Genomic DNA, 24,059 nt, shown 5'->3' with positions numbered 1-24,059 from the left:
TTTAAGAGCCCTTATGTTAGCCTTTAAGTGGTACTTATACTGGTGATGTCAGCCCTACTCAGGGTCTCGTTCTTGCTTTTGCAAGACCAGAAACCCAGAAACCCACTTTTTGTGGGCATTGAAGATAGATTTGTTACAAATAGACACACATAATCCAGTTCACAGATCTTTATTTCAGCAATATCTTCAAGACATTATACATGGGAAGTCAAGCTGTCAGATAGTTACTTGGTACATGGGAATCAGAATAAAGAGAATCAGTTGGTATACTGTGAAGCATTTCTACCCAATGTAATGACAGCCTTGTCAGGGACGCCATAATGCTCAAGTTTGCATTGCCAAGACTCTCCTTTCTGGATGGTATTTTTTAAAAAAGATTTTATTTATTTATTCATGAGAGACACAGAGAGAGAGGCAGAGACATGGGCAGAGGAAGAAGCAGGCTCCCTGCAGGGACCCCGATGACGTGGGACTTAATTCCCGGACCAGGGATCAAGCCCATCACACCCTGAGCCAAAGGTATCCACTCAACAGCTCAGCCACCCAGGTGTCCCTCTGGATGGTATTTGAATGGACATTGTCCACCCTTCGGGTTGGTTATCCAGTTGTTTGCTACATGTGACCAATTTCTTTCTGACACAAAGGCGTGACCAACCAGGATGAAGTAACCATCTAATACTGCAAAGTTTATCAGGTAAAATACAGGATGCTCAGTTAAACCTGAATTTCAGATAAATAATATTTTTAGCATAAATATGTCCCAAATACTACACAGACATTCTCTATTTCTTTTCTTTTTTTTTTTAAGATTTTATTTATTTATTTATTCATGAGAGACACAGAGAGAGAGAGAGGGGCAAAGACACAGGCAGAGGGAGAAGCAGGCTCCATGCAAGGAGCCCGATGTGGGACTCGATCCCAGGTCTTCAGGATCACACCCTGGGCTGCAGGCAGCGCCAAACCGCTGGGCTGCCGGGGCTGCCCACATTCTCTATTTCTATTTGCTAAATCTGAGAACCCCAAAACTTCATTCCTCAGCTTCTTTTCTTATTACTTTAATCGGGGTTTTGGGTGTTCCCAGATTTTCTTATACATAGGATTTCTTGCTTTACCCATAAAAGGTTAAAAACATTTATTGTGAGTGGATTTATTTATTTTATTTTTTAAAGATTTTATTTTTTTATTTGACAGAGAGAGTGCGTGAGAGCAAGCTCAAGTGGGGAAAGGTAGAGGGAAAGGGTGAAGCAGGCTCCGGATGGGCAGGGAGTCTGACACAGAGCTCCATCTCAGGACCCTGGAATCATGACCTGAGCTAAAGGCAGATGCTTAACTGACTGAGCCACCCAGGCGCCCATGAGTGGACTTATTGATTTGACTTTTAGATATAACTTTCCCTGATTTACAATTTGTGTGTGTGCTGGGGTGGAAGAATGGGTCTTATCATCACTCCACATACCCAATAGCAGCTGTTGAGGTAAATTGCAATAATCAGAATTTTTTAAAGCAATACCAACCATTTGGGAAAGGATAAAGGACTAGTATAAATGAGTTCCAATAAGATCACTTTTACTGTAAGCTGAATGATTGTATTGAGGAAAAGGAGAAAAGAATTCTACTATGGGGACTATGGAGGTCCTCTGCGTGGCTCAGTGGTTGAGCGCCTGCCTTTGGCTCAGGGCATGATTCCGGGTCTGGGGATTGAGTCCCACATCGGGGGACTGCAAGGAGCCTGCTTCTTTCTCTGCCTATGTCTCTGCCTTTCTCTCTCTCTCATGAATAAACAAATCTTAAAAAAAAAAAAGAAAGAATTCTACTATGGGAGAATGGTAATTTTGGAGAATGGAAAACTTTGAGTGTAAGGTAGATCTGGGGAGTTGAGCTTTGTAGTTGGGACCTAGAGTATTATGGGTCTCAAAGGACCATACTAGGCTGTTAGAAAGGGATGCAGAGTGGGAGGCAGGTAGATGTCAATGAAACTTTGGATATTTCAAATATTTATATAAAGCTGGTCCCAGAGGCCTGGGGAGCTGGAATCATTTTCTATTCTCTTGTCTTCTCCTCTTCTCTTTGGTCCTCTGGTCTAACCTGATTAGTCAGGTTGTTACTAATCAGTATTATTTACCTGCATTTGGGTCAAGTAGGCCCAATTTTGTGGTCTAGCTGGGAATCTTACCATACTATATAACATTGTTTTTATGAGATAGGGTGTAAATTTCAAACAATGGACATAAAAATAAAATGTTGAGACACAACTTGGTCAGGCTGGGTACAGTTTATCCACCTGGTGGGTATTGAATTCAGGTAGAAGGCCTGGTCACAGTATAATGTATTATATTGTATTACATCGAATCTACATAAAAACGGATCTGACATATTCAATTCAATCCAATCACATTCCATTCAACAACTGTTTGTTGACAACCTTTCTGGAAATATAATCTCTTCTAAAGAGAGGTGGAATGGGTAAGGTAACAGGGCATATTTGAGCATTGTGTTAGGTGTAAGGGGTCAAAGGTAAAAAAGACCTTGCTCTGTCTGGAAGGTGTTTACAAATTACTACAAAACAGGACTAAGACAAGCTATTATAATGAAGGGAATTAACATGTGCAAGGGATAATGTATGTGAAAAGTGCTTTGCAAATGTCAGGTGGTGGTTGTTCTAGTAAGGGCCTTTAGAGTCCAAATATCTCTTTCTACCCATAATGAGAGCTAATAGAAAAAGTAAATGAAATCACTGACAGACCCAAGAATGGAGGTCAGGAATTCCAGGCGGCCCACATTAGCTATAAGATCTCGGGCAACTTACACAGCCTTCAGCCTCAACTTCCTTCCCTGTTAAATGGGTATTACTAGTGTTTCTTTCAGAGTTATTGAGTCGATTGAGCAGATCGAAGCACCTAGCATTGTTCTCAGAAGGAGTAAGGGCTCAATAAACCATACTTACTAGTTAGCACTTATTTTTAACTTCTCTGAGAAAGGAATACTTTTAGGGTTACTTTACACGATCCTACTTAGAGGCACGCCTCACCTGAACAGTTTCCACAAGGAATACGCTGCAGCTTCCGACGTGCATCCTTTGCCTTAATCAAGGACCAGAGAAATTCGGACTCTTCCAGCGAAAACAGTGCCTTGGCCGTAGGCACTGGGCGAGTGCGGCCGCAGAAGCCCGGGCTTTGAGGAGGGACAGCAGGGCAGGGGGCTCCGGCGGGGCGCCGGGAGCCGGGACCCGAGCTGGACCCCACCCCGCCCGCTCCGCTCCGCTCTGCTCTGCCGGGGCCGCGGGGCGCAGGCGGGGAAGTGGGCGCCGAGGGGCGTGAGGCGACGGCGTCGGGTGTCGGTGCCAGCGGAGGCGGGGCGGGCACATCTTTCCGCCGCCCAATCGCCAGCTCTCGTCGCGGCCTCATGAATAAGCAACAAAGCGAAGCGTCCTCCTCCGGGCGTCCCAGACGGCAGAGGGAGCCGCCGCCGCTGCAGGGGCCGCGCCGGGGATGCCCAGCGCGGGCGCCGCCGCTCTCCTCCGCGCGCTGCTCGGCTGAAGGCGCACAGCAGGTGAGCACGGGCCCGGCTCCGGCCGCTCGGGCGGCCGCGCCTGCAGCCCGGGCTCCGGGCGGGCGGCGCGGGGTCGCCCCGGGAGCGCTGCGGTCCGGGGAGCGCGGCACCCCGGGGCGCGCTGGGCGTGCGCCCCGAGCCCCCGCCGGGACGCTGTGCCGGGGCGCGGGGGGCGCGGGGGCCGCTCGGGGCGCGCTGGGCGCGGCGCGCAGGCCTCGGAGGACTCGCCGCACTCCTCGCCCCAGCCCAGCCTCCCGGCTCCGCACCAGCGCGCGGGCCTTTGTGCTGGCGGGGCTTGGAGGGCTGGCTGCTTTTGTGTGGGCTTTTCTTTCTTCTCTCGCTCCCCTCCCGACCTCACGGCTGGGGTGGAGAAGTTCCTCAGGACTCCGATTTGCTCCTTTCAGAACATCGATCGTAATGTCCCCGGTGCCAGTCAGTGTCCGGCAGCCGAGGAGAGAAGAGGGGCTTCGGCGGCCACCGAAATGTGTTCTGCTACTTTGCAGAAAACCAACAGTTGAGTGTTTAGCGCAGAGATGCCACGGAGCCTCCTCGCTCAGACCCTGACCGGTCCCCCCGGACATGGCAGGAGGATGCTGCTTGGAAAGGTCGCTTAGTTGGAAAGAGGGCCTGTGGGATAGACGTGGAGGAGGCCAGGCGCTGCCCGACACTACAGAATGGTTGGTAGGTGTTGCCTGGAGGTGCCCAGACCTCGCAGATGCGTCCTGGTCGCGGAGAAAACCCGACCTGCGTAGATAACACGCATGTAACCCCTGACTGGTGAGCTGGCTGAACGAAGGTAGCCGGGGTGAATAAAATTTAGGACTCCCAAGAGTTTGGAGTTCTCGAAGATGAGAAATCTTTGCCTTTACCAAGCCGAGCTCGAGGAGCTGCCGGGATCTTGGCACCTAATTTCGGGGCAGAGCTGATAGGGAGGAGAGGAGAGAGGATGCTTTACGGTGTCTGCATTCTCTCTTTGGAAGTTTTAGTTAGAGAGTTAAGGGGGAGCAGGAGTGGTTCACAAAACCATTCTAGGGTTCTGATGGACTTCTGTAGGAAGCAAAATGTGTGGCCAGAATTTGCATGCCTCCCCTAACTTTTTGTGTATTTCCTTGACCACACTTTTGGACTCCAAGGAGTACTGTTGAAGCCAAGCGTGTTTAAAGTCATTGACTGATTTCTGCTCATTTGCCAGCAGAAGCCCTCTGTAGCATCTATTGAAAGAAACTCAAAACTGGGGTGAGACTTCACAGTATCACAGTTTTGCTGCTTTTACACACAATAAAGATTTAAGAGTGGTCTTACTCTTATGACTGAGGTAGAGCTGTTATATTTGTCTTAATGATGAACCAAACACTTACGCAGCAGACTTGATATTGATTGTGTTTATTCACAAAACTCCCAAGACTCACCAGTCTGAGGTAGCTACAGCAACAGAGCCAATTAGGGAGATGCGGATTTGTCTTTGTTTTCAGAGGAGGCTTCTCACTGTTATATTCTGGTGTTTCTTGCTAGACTTTTCAATATCTTAATTTGCTGTTACAGAAATGGTTTAATGCAAGAATAGAATCAAAATGAGGAAGATGGGCTTACCTGTTGTAGAACATTTCCACTCTTCAACTAAGATGTACTTCACTCTTCATATTTAGCAGATGTTTGCCTGAAAAGTTGTGTATGGAGTTGCATATTTGTTCATTGAATTTTTTTTTTCTCATATAGGGAAGCTGGGTTTAGTCTCTGTAGAATGAAAACTCATCCCCTAATTAAATGTGTGGTCAATTCTGTTTTTCCATATTGTGTTTACTGGGTGATTATAAGAAAAGTATCTGAATCAGGTTTCAACTTGAAATGTCAGATATTATGTTTGTTCCTTGAAATGTCTACCTGGGGATTATTTTCTCCTTAAATGCCAGCTAGTACTTAGAGATCTTGTCAAGCAAATGAATTTTATAAACCACAAAGAACAGAAATGAAATATCAAATTGGGTCATTGAAAAGAACTGTGTGATGGATGGAGAAGAGCTTGTTGACCAAGATGGATTAGGGCAGGATTCTGCAAACATCAGGCAATTCCCAGGTCATTTTGTCCACAGGAGAAGCTGAAAGAGGAAGCTCCGTGGAAATACCTAGTGGGGAAAAGGATGTTATGGATGGTTCAAATTGCTCACATTGCTGTAGTTTGAGGGGGAATGTGTGTTGGTATCACACTCACATGTCTTGAGTTGAATGATACTTAAAACTTTTTCTTCAGACTGTTTTCATGTCTCTTACCACGCTTTGTCTCTTTTCCACGCTTTGAAGAAAACAGTGTGAGCGGGACCCCCCCGGTGGCTCAGTGGTTGAACGTCTGCCTTCAGCTCAGGGCGTGATCCGGGAGTCCGGGATGAGTCCCCCATCCGGCTCCCTGCGTGGAGCCTGCTTCTCTGCCTTTCTCTCTGTGTCTCTCATGAATAAATAATAAAATCTTAAAAAAAAAAAAAAAAGGGAAGAGAATGAGCATTGTCACCTCCGCTTTATAATAAGGCAACTGAGTTTCAGTGATTTGCCCAAGGTGGACTGGTACTTGGAGCCAATATTTAAATCTTCAGTTTGGCTTCTTTTCCCAGGGATAGGATGATGTGCTAGGGGTTATAAGCACCGACATCAGCATTTGTCTACATTGCCGTATCGTGGAGAACAAAGCTCTTGGGCTCAGTGTACGTAGAACTTAGTTGTGGTCTGCAGGGATGGTAGAGCACTTTGCTGGTAGTTACTGGTGTGACCTTCTTCACCCCAGCCCACTTACCCTCTTCCCTGTCAGCACTGATGCTGCTTTCCTCCTGGGGAACTATGCTTTTCTTTGTGGTTACTCCATTCTCCCTCCTTCCACTGTGGCCAAACATGCTGCTGAAAGGATCATCTGTCATTCTAGCTAGCTCCTTAATTTAAAGTGAAGAATGACGGGGGCCAGATGATCCTAAAGCCAATATATTAGGCCAATGACAGTTGTTAATAACACAGTGAGTCAGAAATGGGGTACTGTAATGCTGTGTGCCACAGATGGGCTAATAGGGTCAGTGGCTTGATAAACTCAGCTTTAGACAAGTGAAATAGCATTGGCAAGAGAACCTTAAGGATTAAAAAAAAAAGAAAAGGTAAGATGATGAAAAATTAATTATTGAGGATCAGAAAGTACAAAATGGAAAGATTATTAAGATATAAGCAAAGAAGGGAAAGAGTTTCTTTTTCCTCTCATCAAGCAAAGAATCAATTAGTTTTTAAGAGGTGAGGGGGTCATTGGGAAGCGAGTCAACCTGAAGCTCTGAGACTTGTCACTTGGAAGTATTGATCTATTTTTTTAAAGGTTTTATTTATTTATTCATGAGAGACACAGAGACAGAGGCAGAGACATAGGCAGAGGGAGAAGCAAGCTCCCTGTGGGAGCCTGGGATCACAACCTAAGCCAAAGGCAGATGCTCAATGACTGAGCCACCCAAGTGCCCCTGATCTATTTTTTTTTTATGGAAATAAAATCTTTGAAAACCTAAAATATAGCAGAAATGAGAATACAGGTGGTCATTAGTCTTATGAAAATGATACATTGAATGTGTAGCCAAAATTGGCCAAGTGATGAACAAAATACACAATTAGACATGGGTAGACCCTGGCATGTCATTGAAAATCTTATGGCATAAAATGGAGACTCTGAACATCCTTTTTCACATTCACATAAATAAACAGTTATTTATGTTTGCTACACTCCAGCAAATATTTATCGAACACCTCCTCTGTGTGCCTACCATTATTAGTAATTACATGGCAAACAAAAGAAGCTAAAACACCAGTGTTTGCATGCAAAGAACATACTCTTGTTTGAAGTGGCATGACTTACAGATCTGATGCTTTGTGTTGGAGAAGTTGGGAGAAGGGTGGGAAGAGATTGGACCAGGCTTTTTTGTGACAGCAGTTAGTAAACAGGACAGGGCCAGGATTTGGATACCCAGGGTAAGGAAGGAGGGAGTGTTCTGGGTACTGTAGTCTTGTGAGCGAAACTTGGGGATCCAAAATGAGTATGGCCCATAAGGGCAGTATACTCAGCTGGTGATGAGTAGAGTACAGGACACTAGTGGTAACCAGTTACATTATAGATGTGGAGTTCAGCAGTTGGCAATTTGGTGACATTAAATGATGTGTTTGGCAAAGGGAGAAAACTTGAAGTCTGACAGAATTCACAAGTTCAAAAACAGACATGAGGGCAGCCCGGGTGGCTTAGCAGTTTAGCGCTGCCTTCAGCCCAGGGCCTGCCTGATCCTGGAGTCCCGGGATCGAGTCCCATGTTGAGCTCCCTGCATGGAGCTTGCTTTTCCCTCTGCCTGTGTCTCTGCCTCTCTCTCTCTCTCTCTGTGTCTCTCATGAATAAATAAAATCTTTAAAAAAAAAAAAAAACAGACATGATCTCATAGACGAGTTAATTGTTCTCTATAAAGTCTGTAGCTTTCTAAAAAAAAAAAAAAAAGTGGAGATTATGGTAGTGTCTATCTCATTAGGTTGTTGTTAAATAAGCTAATTTACATAAGGCACTCACAACACCTGGCGCATAGCATCCTCCAAATGGTGGCCATTTTTTATGGGTTATTGAATGCTGGGCCGAAGATCACGAATCCAAGAAACCACCAAGGAGCCGACACCGATGCTTGAGCTTGGGTCCAAGTGTACCCGACACAGCGGAGCAGGGACTTGGACCCCGAGGCTAAGAGGCGTAGCAGCTTTATGGGGGCCAGTGGCCCATGGGATACGCAGAAAGTTGCACAGTCATGTCGGTCCACACGCAGGTGGTCAATTGAATCACGATTCACCCTATAGAGACCATATAGTGGCCTCTCGCTCTGGTCAGAATCGGCGGGCAGTTTTGGCGGGCACAAGGCAGGTTACATTGTTATGAGCAGATTTCCGATAAGGGTGTGCCCAGCGGCTCGACTAGGGTGGGGCAGCGCCTTAAGCAATAAGCAGGTCATGTGGGGGTCATACAGGAGGTGGCGGGTGCAGCATAAAATGGAGTTAGTCCTGCTCTGCTTGTCCAGGGGTAGGGGATTTTTGTTAAATTTCCTGGGTCTCACATTGTCATTTTTATTCTTAAGAATAAACCATCTAGATTGTGTAAAATGAACTGGAGAGGACAAAGTCTGAACAGCATCATCAGTTGAGAGACCGTTAAAATAACCATCTAGTGAGGTGATGGGAAGGACAATTACAAGAGATATTATGAGGAAAGGATCCACAGAAGCTGTGAATCTAGAATTTAGAGAAGAGTTCAGGATGATACCAAAGTTTAGGTGAAGAAGATGGTGTGTCTGAGGTGTCATCCAAATTTCTTTCAGGAGACAATAAGAATCTAAGATTAGGCAGCTTTCTTCCCAAAACCCTATAGACAACTTTCTTCCCCGAATAGCTATTTATGGTATTTGTGTTTGTCCCAAGAAGAGGGAAATGTCAGGCAGTTTGTCACCAGTTTTTTGGCATACTCTATAGGTCTTCTGTGTATTGAGTACTCTTAGGGCAATGCTCATGTTCCTTCTATATTATACATGGAACTCCATTTCCTTTGAAAAGCTAGCTTTGCCACCGATGAGAATGTTCTCATATGCTGGTTACCCTTGTGCCTACATTTTGGTAACACACTGAGCAATAGTATACATTTTAGTTGGAAGAAATGTTGACCAAGTGTTTAAAAAAACCCTGATTATTAAATCTAACAAGGTGACTAAGTCTGTATTTTTTATGTTGTCTTTCATTTGTCTTTGTGACTTGCATATGCCTAGACTTGACAAGGAGACAGATTCTGGACTGTATCTATTTAAGATTGTCAAAGATAATGGGTGACAGAACAGCTTATCTGCCCACTGGTGGCAGAAATGCAGTACATTGTTTAGAGGACCTCAGAGCCATTAGGATACCTTGATAGCAAGTGATAGACAAAGTGCTGCTGACTTGCTCTGAAAAGGATGCTTTCTAAGCTGTTAGAAGCCAATATCCACTCTCGGCAATGTGGTTAGAGTTTATTTACCTGAATTAATTTGCACTGATGGCTAATCATGGAAAGAAACCAGCACTGCCATGGTATGAAAGAAAAGTTAGAGGAATATTCTTTTGTTTGTTAAATATTCTTATGATTGAGTTAATTTAAGATAATTAAGACACAGAGTACTAATTAGCAGTGAAATTTCCCTACCCTCCCCTTCCCCAACAAAGCAGGCTATAGACATTCTTCTGTTTGTTCAGCCAATATTTACTGAGCATTTTCTCTGTGCCAGGCTCTTTGCCAGGAAGGGGATACAATGTTGAGGGGCGAAAAAAGAAAAGAAAAGGCCTATAGCCTTCAACATATGATTATAGATGATTATTTAGTTTTAGAAATATTGCTGTTGAATTGACAGTTGTCAGCGTTTTCTTTTTTATTTGCTAATGTCATGTAGCTCTCACTTGGGGGGACACCATCCTCACCGGAGTGGCTGTGTGAACTTACACTGTGCTTTGAAAGATGGAGAAAGACCTAGAACTTGAAGGTCATTTACCAATGTATCTGAGTTGGAGGCGTGCTCCCTGCTGTTGTTCTTATAGGCTGTCTTTTCTGCTTCTTTTAAAGTTCAGGCATTGCTTTTGAATAGTGGGGAGAAGGAACATATGGCCGCAATACACAAACATAGAATAGGCTTGCAGTTCACCCCCATTTTTTCTCTAGTTGGATTTAGAAAGCAGGTGGCTGACACTTAATTACAGAAGGAAAGTCTTTTAGAGCAATGGCAAAATTCCCTTCACACAAAAATTCTAAAGCTTAAGATCTAGCTGAAAATAAAACCTTGAAGGAAAATTCTGTCTGGGAAAGGCAATTGAGGTTATATTAAATCTTTATGATTTGCCTCCCCTAATCTAATTTGTTTGTGAAATTTGCCTCTCAGTCCACATGACTCCAGAACATATAAATAAGTTGTGAAACATCCATTCAATCATTTGAATGCCTTGCCTACCTGATAGCATGATTGTTGGAATATGAAAACATTTGTATTTTAATGTTATGTCCTGTAGATAAAATGTGAAAATGGAATCATGGAGGTAGAAGGGATTTATAATACTTTTTGTTTAACTCCCCATTTTGTCAAAGGAAGGACTGAGGCCATTTGCACAGTATCCCATAGCATGTTTTAACAACAATAAAGCTAGGACTCAGGAATTGTTTTTCTGATTCAGGTCCTTGTCTCTCTAAATTCTCTTGTCATTTATGATGGCTTGTTTTTTTCCAGGCTTTTATCCAGAAGCATGGGATCATATAGTCCAAGGCTTTAGGCCACACCCTACATTGTCTGGGACATTTAGTAAGATTTCACTAAGTGGGAAAAATATTTGCTCAGGGAAGAATAGATCAGAGAGTTCTATAGCTATTATATATGTTTGACTATATACAGTTTCTTAGTTCAACTTGTCTCTACAAGGATGTAGTTTCATCCACTGTGAACATTCTTGCTTTATAGTTCTTCTGTGCTTTTGTTTTTCCTTTCCTTTTTTTTTTTTTTTTAAGATTTTATTTACTTATTCATGAGAGACACACAAAGAGAGGCAGAGACATAGGGAGAGGGAGAAGCAGGCTCCCTGCAGGGAGCCTGATGCAGGACTCGATCCCCAGACCCAGGATCACACCCTGAGCTGAAGGCAGACACTCATCCACTGAGCTACCCAGGTGTCCACTATACTTTTGTTTTAAGGAGTACAATTAGAGGCAGCAACAGCAAGTCAAATACTCTTACCAAATATGTTACCTGACTATGAAGTGGGCTTTTTTTTGGAAGTGGAATTCTTTATGGATCGTTTAAAGTATGGTGATAACTAATGTTCAGAATGTTGACATGCCTTGGGACATGCTATTCCCTCTTTATCAAATATCTTTCGCATATTCTCTCCTTTTAAAACAATGCTAGCTGCCTGTATATAATTTAATATTTAAATAAAATTGTTACAGACTTTCATCCCACATATGGAGAAACTTACCATCCTTCTCACTATCTCTGAGGATTCCTGAGGGGGTGTGGTGGCTTTCTCCTAGTCGTGGCTTCAGTTTTCTTCTGCTGCTAAATTTCTGATCCCTGATATGTGCTGTTCCTTTTCTGCACATGGCACCTCATGACATCACTTCATTCCTATATTCTCTTGAAGTATTGTAGATTTAAGATTTCTATGTAACAAATTATCTCTAACTTGGTGGCAATAAATGCTTAAAATTAATTAATTAATTTATTTCAGAGAGAGAGAGAGAGCATGCGCGAGAGAGTATGCACACACAATCAGGAAGGGCGGAGGGAGAGAGAGAATTTCAAGCAGGCTCTATGGTGAGCACGGAGCCTGAGCCTGACATGGGGCTCCACCTCATGTCACTGAGATCATGACCTGAGCTGAAACCAAGAGTCAGATGCTTAAGTGACTGTGGACCTAGGCGCCCCAGTAAATGGTTATTATTTCATCCCATTTCCATGCATTAAGAATTTGGAAGCAACTACCTTACCCTAAAGTGGTTCTGGCTCAAGGTCTCTCAAGAAGTTGCAGTCATGATGTCAGCTGAAGCTGACATCTGAAGCCTTGGCTGGGCCTGGAGGGTGCTTTCCAAGATGCCTCATTTATGAGGTGCTGGTAGTTTGGCAGGAGGCCTCAGCTTCGAATCCAGGGAATCCTCTTTTGTTGTGTAGAAAAGGAGAAGGGAGATAGCACATATTCATTCAGCCTTCCTTTTTTCCTCAGCTGTCTAGATCATGCTCCAAGGAATTGACCTTTTCTGGTCTTTTTTGGTCACAAAAAGACCAGAAACTAAATGGGAAAGCTTTGAACTTCTTAAGGGAGAAGACCCTATGAAAACATAAATTTTTATATTTTATGTGTGCGCATCACATGCTTAACCCAAGTAGTTTAATGATTAGACATGAAAGAAGGAAAAATAATAACTTTTATAAAGTTTAAGTTTTTATTTTAGAATTTTCATTCCTAGGTTTAATTTCCTAGAATATCTATAGCATCTGAGAAATTTTGGATGATGGGAAAAGAAAGAGCCCAAAAAGCAAAGTAGATAAAAAAAGAACTAAAGCTCAAGTTTTTGGGGAAAATTAGCAGTTTTGATATAGTTTTAGTTTTAACGAGAGTGTGAGTAGTTTCTTTAAAAAATGCAATAAATCTCAATCCTATAATAGTATGGATTCAGTAAAGATTGCTAATTTTAAATGTGTTTTGGTTCTCTTAAAGTTTTTTCCCTAAAAACACACTTACTTGAATTAACTCTTAACTTTTCTGCTCCTTAAATTTTGAAACATCAAAGATTTGCCTATAACTTTTATAGTTATTACAGAGAAAAGAAATAATTTAAATGTTTTGAAGAGAAATAAAAAAAAAACTTTATTTTTTTACATAAATAAACTGGCTGGAACTCACGGCCTCAAGATCAAGAGTTACGTGTTTCACCTACTGAGCCAGCTAGGTGTCCCTTGAGAGAAATTTTAATTGAAAATCATTTGTATACTTAAACCTCTTGAATATTACTGGTATTCAGTATTTTATGATTATATTTAATAATTTTAAACAATACTTGAAACATTCTCTGATGTAATATAAGTAAATGTAAGTTTTACTTTCCATATCTTGAACATGTTATTTCTCCAGTTATTTGACTATATGGTAATAGAGGAATTTGGGGGAGAATATTGCAAATGTGACTTCAAGGGTAATTTTTTTAAATAGATATTTAAGAAACAATGAACTAAGTACTTGAACTATGTGTACCTTTTCTAGAGAGCTTCAGGTTAAATCAGCTGCAAAATTCAGCAGGGAAAAGTGAACTGGGTTATCCAAGTCTCAAAGGTACAAAGAAATAGAACAGCTGTCTCTTCCATACCATCTCTGAGCATGAAGTCAAGATTGTTTTACTTACGGTTTAATTTAAAGGGGCTTGTTTACAAAATACGTTTATTTGATAGCTTGATATGCTTTATTTTTCTGCAGGACTCAATTACTGGAATTGTCAACTCTGCTGATTTATGTGCACATTCCTCTTCCACTATGAGCAGACCAATTGTATTGCACATTTGTCTGGCATTCTGTAGCCTTGTACTTCTCAACTTTGCCACACAATGTGTGGCCTTCCCCAAAATGGAAAGAAGGGAGATAGCACATGTTCATGTAGAAACGGGGCAGCCTGAGAGGATGAACACAGATGATCTAGAAAATAAGTCTATTACGTCAAAGTGCGCTCCCCAGTTGGTGGTCTCTGAAGAACCAGTGATGGTGTTAGCAGGACCATCAGCAACATCATTAAATAAAGTATTTCCTACTAACAAAGAAGCTCGTCCCATAGGAGCTGGGCTCATGCAGCCTAATAGCCCTAGCATTTACACTGCTACTGAGACAGCAGTCCCTGCAAGGTTTGGTTCCAGCCAGCCAGAGAGGGTGTCTCCTGAAAGCCGACTTTCCAAGGCCATGCTAACCAGTCCCATTACTGCAACTGCTCGTCTGCATATCGATAAGAAGGAGGGACACTTCAGTAGTACCATCATTCAGCGCATTGGAGAGGGGACCACAGAAGCAACACAGGGTTTTCTGAAGTATGTGGATGATCAGTTGTTTGCAACTGAAAGTCAGGACGGAGTTAGTCTGGGATATTTACCTTCATCTGCTGTGGATACTAAAGAAATGCTAACTGCTAATCCAAGGACTGAGAAATCTGAAGCAGGCACAGAACATGGGGCAGCTTTTTTTCTTGGTGCTGAGCCCATAGCAGGCACGGAGCCTGGGAGCCCCACGCCTGATAGGGAGAAACCTTCGCAGATGACAGCTGATCATACCCAGACTACTGCCACCAAGTACTGGCTCACAACCTCCGAGTACACCCTGAGTGTGGAGCCAGAAACTGACAGGCTGCTGGGAGCCACGGGAGTCACAGTGAGTGTCAGCACAGCTGTTCCAGCTGCCTCTGACCTAAGTGATGAGTGGGATGATACCAAATTAGAGAGTGTAAGCCAGATAAAGACCCCCACACTTGGAGACAACATAGAGACTCAGGTGGGAATGGAAATGTCTCAGACAGCCCAAGAGATCGATAATGACCCTATGGAAGGTATGGAAGAGGGCAAACCTGTGACAGAGGCTGCAGATGTGGCTCTGGGGCTGTCAGAAGGGGAAGCACACTTGGGGACAGCCCTGTTAATGGCCCATGGGGAGGAGCGATCATCTGCCGTCACCGATCAGAATTCCTTTATTCCCACAAGTCCTATGGAAGATAGGAAAGTCTCTGTTGTGAGCCTCTTCCAAGATACTGCAGACTTCATGGAGTCTACTAAGGAAAATGATCCCATGTTTTTCTTAGAGACCACTGTTCCCATCTCAGAATATGAATCTGAGGCGCATCAACCATTGGGAAATACATTGAAAGGTAAAAGAAAGAAAGAAAACACAAACTTTGTTTAATTTGGAATGTTTCAATCTAATTTTATTGTTTTTTTTTTAAATTGAGATATAACTGACATCTAATATTGTATTAGTTTTAGGTCTTATTTTATGTTTTTTTTTAAGCAATAATTTAGAAGTAAGTTATCTAAGTTTTAATGAAAAGCAAGAGTAAACAAATAAAAATATATTTTATATAAAATGACACCCAAATATAACCTCTGCATACAGGTCATAGTATTCAACCGGGAAAAGTTTGTCCCTACCCCCATCATTTGGCAATTTTGGAGACATTTTTCCTTGTGATAACAAAGGGGTGCCATTGACATCTAGTAGGTAGGAGCCAGAGAGGCTGCTGAACATCCTAAAATCCCCATCCACAGAGACTTTTATGAGCCAAAAGGTCAACAGTACTGAGAAACTCTGATATAGGCTGATAATTTTCAAATATGTTATTATGAAAATGTATACCCTCAGGAAAATGTTAAAGAATGAGCTGTATATTTAAATGATCTAATAAACAGTATAGAATACCTATTTACACATTGTTGCAAAAGATACTTATATTCCTGGTATTTCTTACCAGAAAGCTTTAAATAAATATCTGTCTTATAGCATTAACCATAGGAGTTCTTTGACTTTGTTTTCCTGAAAAGAAATTTATCTAGAAAAAAAGACAAAACAAAACAAACAAATACTGATAAATCCTCTCTGTCGGCTTGATTCTGCGCTACTTCTTCTTGGCCTTTATATCTGTGAATGTTGTGAGCTGATGAGTCTTACATTTGTTGCTGATGGATAATGTTTTTCTTTTATTATGTGTATTTAGTCAGATAACAGCATGAGGAAAGGATAGACTTAGTATAATGTGCATCTGCTCCCTCCAAATTGTTTTGAAAGATGTATATCTTGTTGCTTCAACTAAGTAGCCTAATTAATGAAAATACCAAATTAGTAATGTGTTTTATAAAATGTTAAAATTGAATTAAAATTATAAGATTAAATTTTACATGTCCAATTCATTTTTTAGAGACGGAAAGACCTAGTATACTGTAAGTTTTCACAGAACCTTAAGAAATTGTTTTGTATGTTGGTTTTTTAAATTCCATTAAGAGAGTTGGATCTCCATGACCATGAAGATACTGGATACGACTGAACAATTTACTTCAACTTTCCATAATACTTTAAGATATTCCTGGAGGATAAAGTAATATAACTCTAGATTATTCATTGCATAATTGAATCTGTGATGCTTATGTATTAGAATTACATTAGCTTGTATTAATACAGACTAAAAAGTAAAATGAATTTGGTGATTATTATTTATTATTTTTAAAGATTTTATTTTATTTTTATTTATTCATGAGAGACACAGAAAGAGAGGCAGAGACATAGGCAGAGAGAGAAGAGTAGCAGGCTCCCTAGAGGGATCCTGATGAGGAACTGGATCCCAGAATCCCTGGGATCAAGCCCTGAGCTGAAGGCAGACGCTCAACTGCTGAGCCACCAAGGTGTCTCTGATTATTATTTTGATTACTGAATATGCTCCTTACTTAGTCATAATTGCCTCACTTAACTATAGTCTCTCTCTTTTTTAAGTTTATTTATTTATATTTTTAGTAATCTCTACACCCAGTGTGGGGCTTGAACTCACGAACACTGAGATCAAGAGTCACATGCTCTTCTGACTGAGCCAGCCAGGCACCCCTTCACTACAGTCTCTTAATAGGCAACTTCTTTTTATTCCTAGCACATCACACAGTATATGGTACCTAGTAGATGCTCAATAAATACGAAGTCAGTGGATGAGTAAGTGAACACAGAGAACCATTCAGAATGAAATTATCCAGTTTGACTGCCTGCATTGTTCAAATTATTATTATTATTTTTTAAGATTTTATTTATTTATTCATGAGAGACACAGAAGGAGAGGCAGAGACATAGGCAGAGGGAGAAGCAAGCTCCTTGGAGGGAGTCCAATGGGGTACTTGATCCCGGGATTCTGGGACCATGCCCTGAGCGGAAGGCAGATGCTCAACCGCTGGGCCACCCAGGCATCCCAATCAGAAAGTTTCTAAATGTTCTTTTTTTTTTTTTAAGGATTTTATTTATTTATTCATGAGCGACAGAGAGAGAGAGGGAGAGAGAGAGAGAGAGGCAGAGACACAGGCAGAGGGAGAGCAGACTCCATGCAGGGAGCCTGACGTGGGACTGGATCCCGGGTCTCCAGGATCAGGCCCTGGGCTGAAGGCAGTGCTAAACTGCTGAGCCACCCGGGCTGCCCTCTAACTGTTCTTTGTAGAGAGAGGAACTGTTAAATAATTCCTTTCACTTTAATTTTTTTTGTTGTTGTTCAAGCTAAAAAGAATATGAAAAACTCAGCCCGGGTGGCTCAGCGGTTTAGTGCCACCTTCAACCCAGGGCCTGATCCTGGAGACCTGGGATCAAGTCAGGCTTGATGCTCCCTGCATGGAGTCTGCTCTCCCTCTGCCTGTGTCTCTGCCTCTCTCTCTCTCTCTCTCTCATGAATAAATAAATAAATAAAATCTTAAAAAAAGAAAAGAAAAGAAAAACTCAGATTATTGACACAGTCGTCAGAGAATAGCCAAAAAGCTTTCTATTCATTTTCTGGTGATTATGTCTTTTTCAGAAGTAAACACTCAAATGCCAATCATTTAAGGACCCAGAGACTACTTATGACATTATCTTCTTCGGGATATGCAATGATTTCTTGGTGTTTTGTTTATTATGAACGGATGAGCAACCTGAGATTATTATCAGTTCTCTGGTTCAATTTATTCTTACACAGGTTCAAATGAAGATCGGATTTTAAAAGTAATCTATAATAATTATCATATTATTTTTTCTCTGTAGGAAGGAGAATAAGAGAGAGATGTGGAGAAATTTTGAATGATATTTTTAAAATGTTCGTCACTGTTTCTAGATCTTACTCTTTTTTTCTCTGACAGCAGTCACCCATTCAAAGCACCATGCCATTTTGATAGTCCTTCCTATTTCATGAAACTATGACCTTAGCCTGCACATTTTTATTTTTATATGTTTCAAAAGTGTTCATTATGTTTTCAAAAATGAGGGCAACATGGAGAATGCATACTGCTTAAAAAGATAAAACAATATATTATCTTTGTATGGCAAGCAGAGCATTGTCCTAGGTGCTGGATACTAAAAGGGCAATGAAAATCCTGGCTCTTGAGAGATTTACCATCAGTGTTATTGGAGAAAGAAAAAAGAAAGAAAAAAGCTTAATGTCACATAGAGCAAATATGAAGCATATGTAAGAACTTACTCTAACTTATATTGTCTTACAACCTAGTTTATCAATCCATCAGATATAGGAATCTCTTCAATTCAGATGAAAAAATAGTCCAAATGGAATGGGGACCAAATGAAGGAACCACTTAGACTGAAAAAAGGTACAAACATTATTTTAAAGCAAATAAATTGATTTCAAGGAAAAGTATTTTAAGTAATAGGAAATACCATGATGTCATTAATAAAAACTTTGAGAAAATCTTTTCAGCTATCCCTAGAATGTTATTTTTCATAGTATAACTTACTGGACTTGCTAAGACACTATGTATCTAGAATTAGTATTAAAAAAAAAGAGGGATAATAGGGTCTTCTAAAACTTAAGTTTTATTTTTTATTTTTTTAAAAAGATTTTATTTATTTATGATAGACACAGAGAGAGAGAGAGAGGCAGAGACACAGGAGGAGGGAGAAGCAGGCTCCATGCTGGGAGCCGACGCGGCCCACGCCCTGGGCCAAAGGCAGGCGCCAAACCGCTGAGCCACCCAGGGATCCCCTAAAACTTAAGTTTTTTTTTTTTTAATTGTTTTTATTTATTTATGATAGTCAGAGAGAGAGAGAGAGAGAGAGAGGCAGAGACACAGGCAGAGGGAGAAGCAGGCTCCATGCACCGGGAACCCGACGTGGGACACGATCCCAGGTCTCCAGGATCGCGCCCTGCGCCAAAGGCAGGCACCAAACCGCGGCGCCACCCAGGGATCCCTAAAACTTAAGTTTTAATAGTGGCTCAGTATTGGAAATTTCCAGCATCACCCTTGCCTAGGAAGGGAGCTAATATTGACCCTCTTAAATAGTATTTAATAATGTATTTGGGGGGATTGTAATGTTGGAAAGAAAGTGGACCCAACTGAGGTCTGTTTCATTCTCTTTTATGATTTAAAAGCAAATGCAGGGACGTCTGAGTGGCTCCACGGTTGAACATCTGCCTTTGGTCATGATCCTGGAGTCCCGGGATCGAGTCCTACATCGGGATCCCTGCACGGAGCCTGCTTCTCCCTCTGCCTGTGTCTGTGCCTGTGTCTCTCATAAATAAATAAATAAAATCTTAAAAAAAATAAAAAAATAAATGCAAATACAAATCTTCTACAGAGGCCACTTCAAGTTATTTCTTGGGCAACAACAGGTTTTCCTTCTTTCTCAGGGCTCAAAAATATTCCACTGTGTATGTGTGTGTATCTCACATCTTCTTTATCCGCTCATCCATTGTTACTGACAGCATAGTTAGCACAGTGGTTAAGAGCACTAACTATGTAGCTTCTCTAAACATAATTTGTCTGTAAAATGGGATAATAATAGCTGATATTTATTGAATACTTATACAAGTACTGGGGTATGTGCTAAGTGTTTTACATGTGTTATCTATTTTATTTACTTATTTAATTATTTGAGAGAGAGAAAAAGAGAGTGAGTGCACACGTGCGAGCTGGGATAGAGGAGCAGAGAGAGAGGGGGAGAGAATCTCGAGCAGACTCCGAGCTGATCACAGAGCCCGAGGAGTGGCTCTGTATCAGGACCCTGAGATCATGACCTGAACTAAAACAAAGGGTCTGTCGCCCAACCAACCGAGCCACACAGGTGTCCTTTACATGTGTTATCTCTTTATAACAGCTCTATGATATAGATACTACTATTTTTTAAAAAGATTTATCTATTGATTTTAGAAAGCAAGAGAGAGAAGTGGGTAGAGGGGCAGAGGGAGAGGGTGAGAATCCTCAAGCAGAATCCCTGCCAATTCCAAGGACCCTAGGATCATGACCTGAGCCAAAATCAAGAGTCAAATGCTCAGCTGAGCACCACTCTAGTGCTAGAGCCTGCATTTTTGACTGCTATGATATATGGCTTCCATGGAATGATATTAGTACCTACCTCCCCTTAGTACATTTAGAAGATAAAATAACATCATATACACAGCAGTGTGTGTGTATATAGCATATAATAGAAATACATGTGTTAAAGCATATAATAGAAACTCAATAAACATTAGTTATTGTAATAATTATTCCTTTATTGAAAATAGTAACTTTCCTCTTCAGAAATGCAAATGTGAAAATTAATATATATATATATGCTGAGAAATTTTAAATATAATTTAGAACTGTATAATTTATTTCTTAACAAACTGGTTGTGTTGATATTCACAAAAAGGAGCTCAATTGTTGATCTTCCTATTTTGTTTTGGATTTTATTTTATGCTTTATATATTAACTTCTTTATCTCTGTCTTAGATTGATTCATTGCTCCTGAAAGCAGCAACACTGAAAACATTTATTTGCTGACATTTTGTATCTGGGCAATCCATTTGCCTTCCCGTACCCTGAAATAGCTATCTTCTTTTTTTTTCAAATTATTAATTATAGAGTGACATTTTAAGGTATAGGGAATTTGTCTATTTTAAAATATTGTATTCCCCCCTTTTAAGACATCATCACTCAAGAGATGACAACAGCTGTTCAAGAACCAGAAGCCACTTTATCATTGGCAACACAAGAGCAGCAGGTTTTTACCCTTGAGGTTGCTGGAGAAAATGGTAACACTGAGGAAGGAAAAGATTCCCCCTTCACCACATCTGGTGTTCCTGCTGTTACTCAGCTGTCGAGGAGATGGGAGCCTCTGTCCACTACAGTTTCAACTACAGCTGTGCCTCTGTCTTTCGAAGTTACTTCTGCTCTGGAAGGTTTGTAAGCAGGGGAATCTTGGACTCAGAATTTTAGAGGGAGATTTTTCTGAGTTATAAGGAATGGAGTGAGTGTGGCACTTAGCTCCTATCCATAGGGTTTCCACACAGATCTCATCTGGAGAATGAATAGAAAAGATGGGTGAACTCTATTTGGAGAGATGTGGCAAAGCCTAAAAGGATGAGGGGTTAGTTCCCAAGTAGAATTTCCTGGTGGCTCACCACTGGGGCCTGTGAAGGCCAGACCTCCTGAGAACTCTCTCCTTGTCTGACAGCTCTGGCTGCTAGAAGCCAGAGGGTGAAGTGAAAACAGGACCTCAATTGCAATCCCAGCTTTGGCCCTCACATGTATTGTGGCCTCAAACAGGTCTCTTAAATGTCTCCAAGCTTGGTTTGTGCATCTTTAAATAATGCCCAGCTTATCTTACAAGTTATTTTAAGGATTCAAAATAATGTATACAGAGTGCTGTCTCTATAGGAGGCCCACAAATGCTCTGATATCTTAAGGATAGCAAAGTTTTCATATCTTGGTGATCATAAGCATCATCTGGAAATTATAAAAATTATTATTATTTAATTATTATTTTTGGACCTCATGTCTCTGTCTCATTATTGGTCTAAGTAAAGCCTACTTTTATTTATTAACTGAGTTATTTTTAAAAAGTAATAAATATCTCCTAATCCTGACCCTCCAAAACAAAAACTCTAGGGCCTGGTCAGTAACCTACACATAACCCCTCACCCTTCCCACCTCAGCCTCTTCCTCTGACTGTTAACTGTCATTCTGAATCTTGTGTATCTCATTTCCTTGGTTTCCTTTTATTTTAGTTTTGCTGTATCTGCGTTTATGCTTAAAATTACGCATTAAAAAAATTTAGTAGTTTTTAACTTTATCAAAACAGTATCATTCTGCAGATAGCCCTTTTGGTACTTAATTGGTTTACTCAATAGTCTATGGCTGAGATTCACTTACTGCAGTTCTTTTGTTTTGACTGTTTATAATATTCCACTATGAGATGAGATCACAATTTATTCATCTAATCTTCATCCAGTCTCTCCTAGCAATTTGTATTTGGGTCATTTCCAGGTTTGGCGATTTTTTTTTAAAGATTTATTTATTTATTTGTTTATTTGAGAGAGAGAGAGAGAGAGAGAGAGAGAGAGAGAAAGAGCACACAGAGAGAGGGAGGGGGAGGAGCAAGGAGCCCAATGTGGGGCTTGATCATAGGACCCTGAGATCATGACCTGATCCGAAGGCAGATGCTTAACCAACTGAGCCACCCAGGTTCCCCAGATTTGGCTGTTGTGAACATTGATTGACGCCATGCATATTCTCATACATAGTCCCCGTTATACACACCCAGGGGTTTCTTTTGGTTAAATACCTAGAGCTGGGCTCTAGATATGAATGTTTGACTTTAGGGGGCAATGCCTAACTATCTTCTAAAGTAGTTGCACCAATTTATACTCCTAACATAGCAATGTCTGTGAGAGTCTGGATCCATGTCTTAGGAACTTTAAAAAATAGTTTTTCAGGCTTCACCACCAAGAAAATTCTGATTCAGTAAGTTGGGATGTGTGGAAAGCATGAAAATTGACTTCTAAAAAATTACTTTGGAGATTCTGATGATCTACCAGACATGCCAAATAATACTATGCTAGAGCTTTTTATATTTGGGAAAACCTGGGGCTAAATTGGCTGCTTTGAAATTGAGCATATTCTAGACACTGATACCCTTAGTCTATGACTTGATTTTTAAAAGTAGTCTTTGGCATGTATTTTAATACTTTTCTTGTTAAATTTTCTACCTTTGGCAGTAAATTATATAAAATCTTGCAAAATCTGTAATATTATCAGTAGAATACATGGGAAATCAATTTGAGACAATACATTTCCCTGGACAGTAGAATGTTTACCTTGCGTAGCTGGATTGATGCACACTGGGAAGGGGAAGCTTGTCTAAGTCCAGACTTAGATACTACTAATACTACTACTTATACAGTAGTATATAAGATACTGGTATTACACATTTCTTTCTTAAAAGGCAAAAAGACATGTATACAGTTCTACTAATGATCATCTTTGGGTCAAGTCCCATCTCTTGTGTTTGACAGATCTAATGGACACTGTCACAGGGCCAAACGAGGAATTATTCACACCAGTTTGGGGCTCTCCAGTGACTCCTCCTGGAATAATGGAGGAAGCACCCAGCCTTTTCCCAGCGCTTCCTGATTCTGAGACGTCCTCGGAGAGAAGAACCGCTGTCCCATCCATTAGCCAAGTTAATACAGCTGCCTCATTTGGCCTGGACCAACTTGAATCTGAAGGTACCAATGATTTGAAGGGGATCTTTTCTAGAACCAATGGAGTGAGTCACTGAGCAAATGTTGTTTCTGAGAAAAGATTAAGGAGAAATGTGATTTCCATCCACAGTATAAATCAGAGGTCAGTAAACTGTGGCCTGGCTAAAGCTGGCCTGCTATCTATTTTTGTATGATCTCAAGTTAAAAAAAAAAAAAGATCTTTAGGGGCAGCCTGGGTGGCTCAGCGGTTTAGCACCACCTTCAGCCCGGGGCCTGATCCTGGAGACCTGGGATTGAGTCCCACATAGGGCTCCCTGCATGGAGCCTGCTTCTCCTTTTGCCTGTGTCTCTGCCTCTCTCTCTCTCTCTCTCTGTTGTGTGTCTCCTATGAATAAATAAAATCATTAAAAAAAAGATCTTTACATTTTTAAATGATTGAAAAAATTAAAGGAAGAATAATATTTTGTGACATGTAGAAGTTAAATAAAATTCAAATTTCAGTGTTCCTAAATAAAGCTGTATTGGGACCCAGCTGCACTTGCTCATTTACATCTTATCTGTGGCTACTTTTGTGCCAGATCAACAGAGTTGGAGTAGTTGTCACAGAGATTGAATGTGCACAAAGCCTAAAACATTGACAATATGGCCCTTTACTGAAAAAGCTTGCTGACCTCTGGTCTAGATCAGTAGTTCTTAACTACAGGTGAACATAAGGATCACATTGGAAAGCTTTTAAAAAATCCCTAATGCCTGA

The 24,059-nt window shown here is 41.2% G+C and overlaps 1 protein-coding gene across 8 annotated transcripts in view; it reads left to right on the top strand.

Moving 5' to 3' along the window:
- ARMH4 (armadillo like helical domain containing 4) overlaps positions 1 to 24,059 on the top strand; it is a 163,020-nt gene that overhangs the window by 31,149 nt on the left and 107,812 nt on the right. For 3 of the 8 annotated variants that reach the window (XM_077909430.1, XM_077909434.1, XM_077909437.1), the window contains exons 1-4: positions 3,392 to 3,549; positions 13,558 to 14,983; positions 20,747 to 21,001; positions 23,117 to 23,329. In XM_077909430.1, the coding sequence (XP_077765556.1) occupies positions 3,403 to 3,549; positions 13,558 to 14,983; positions 20,747 to 21,001; positions 23,117 to 23,329 (2,041 nt within the window). In that variant the 5' untranslated portion in view covers positions 3,392 to 3,402. Of the gene's footprint in view, positions 1 to 3,391; positions 3,550 to 4,209; positions 4,231 to 13,557; positions 14,984 to 20,746; positions 21,002 to 23,116; positions 23,330 to 24,059 lie in introns of those variants that run through there. The other 5 variants (XM_077909436.1, XM_077909435.1, XM_077909433.1 and 2 more) reach the window with 4 other exon arrangements.

The sequence above is a fragment of the Canis aureus genome, chromosome 9 (genome assembly GCF_053574225.1).
Source record: "Canis aureus isolate CA01 chromosome 9, VMU_Caureus_v.1.0, whole genome shotgun sequence".
Lineage (NCBI taxonomy): Eukaryota > Metazoa > Chordata > Mammalia > Carnivora > Canidae > Canis > Canis aureus.
This window is presented reverse-complemented; position numbering and strand designations above follow the sequence as displayed.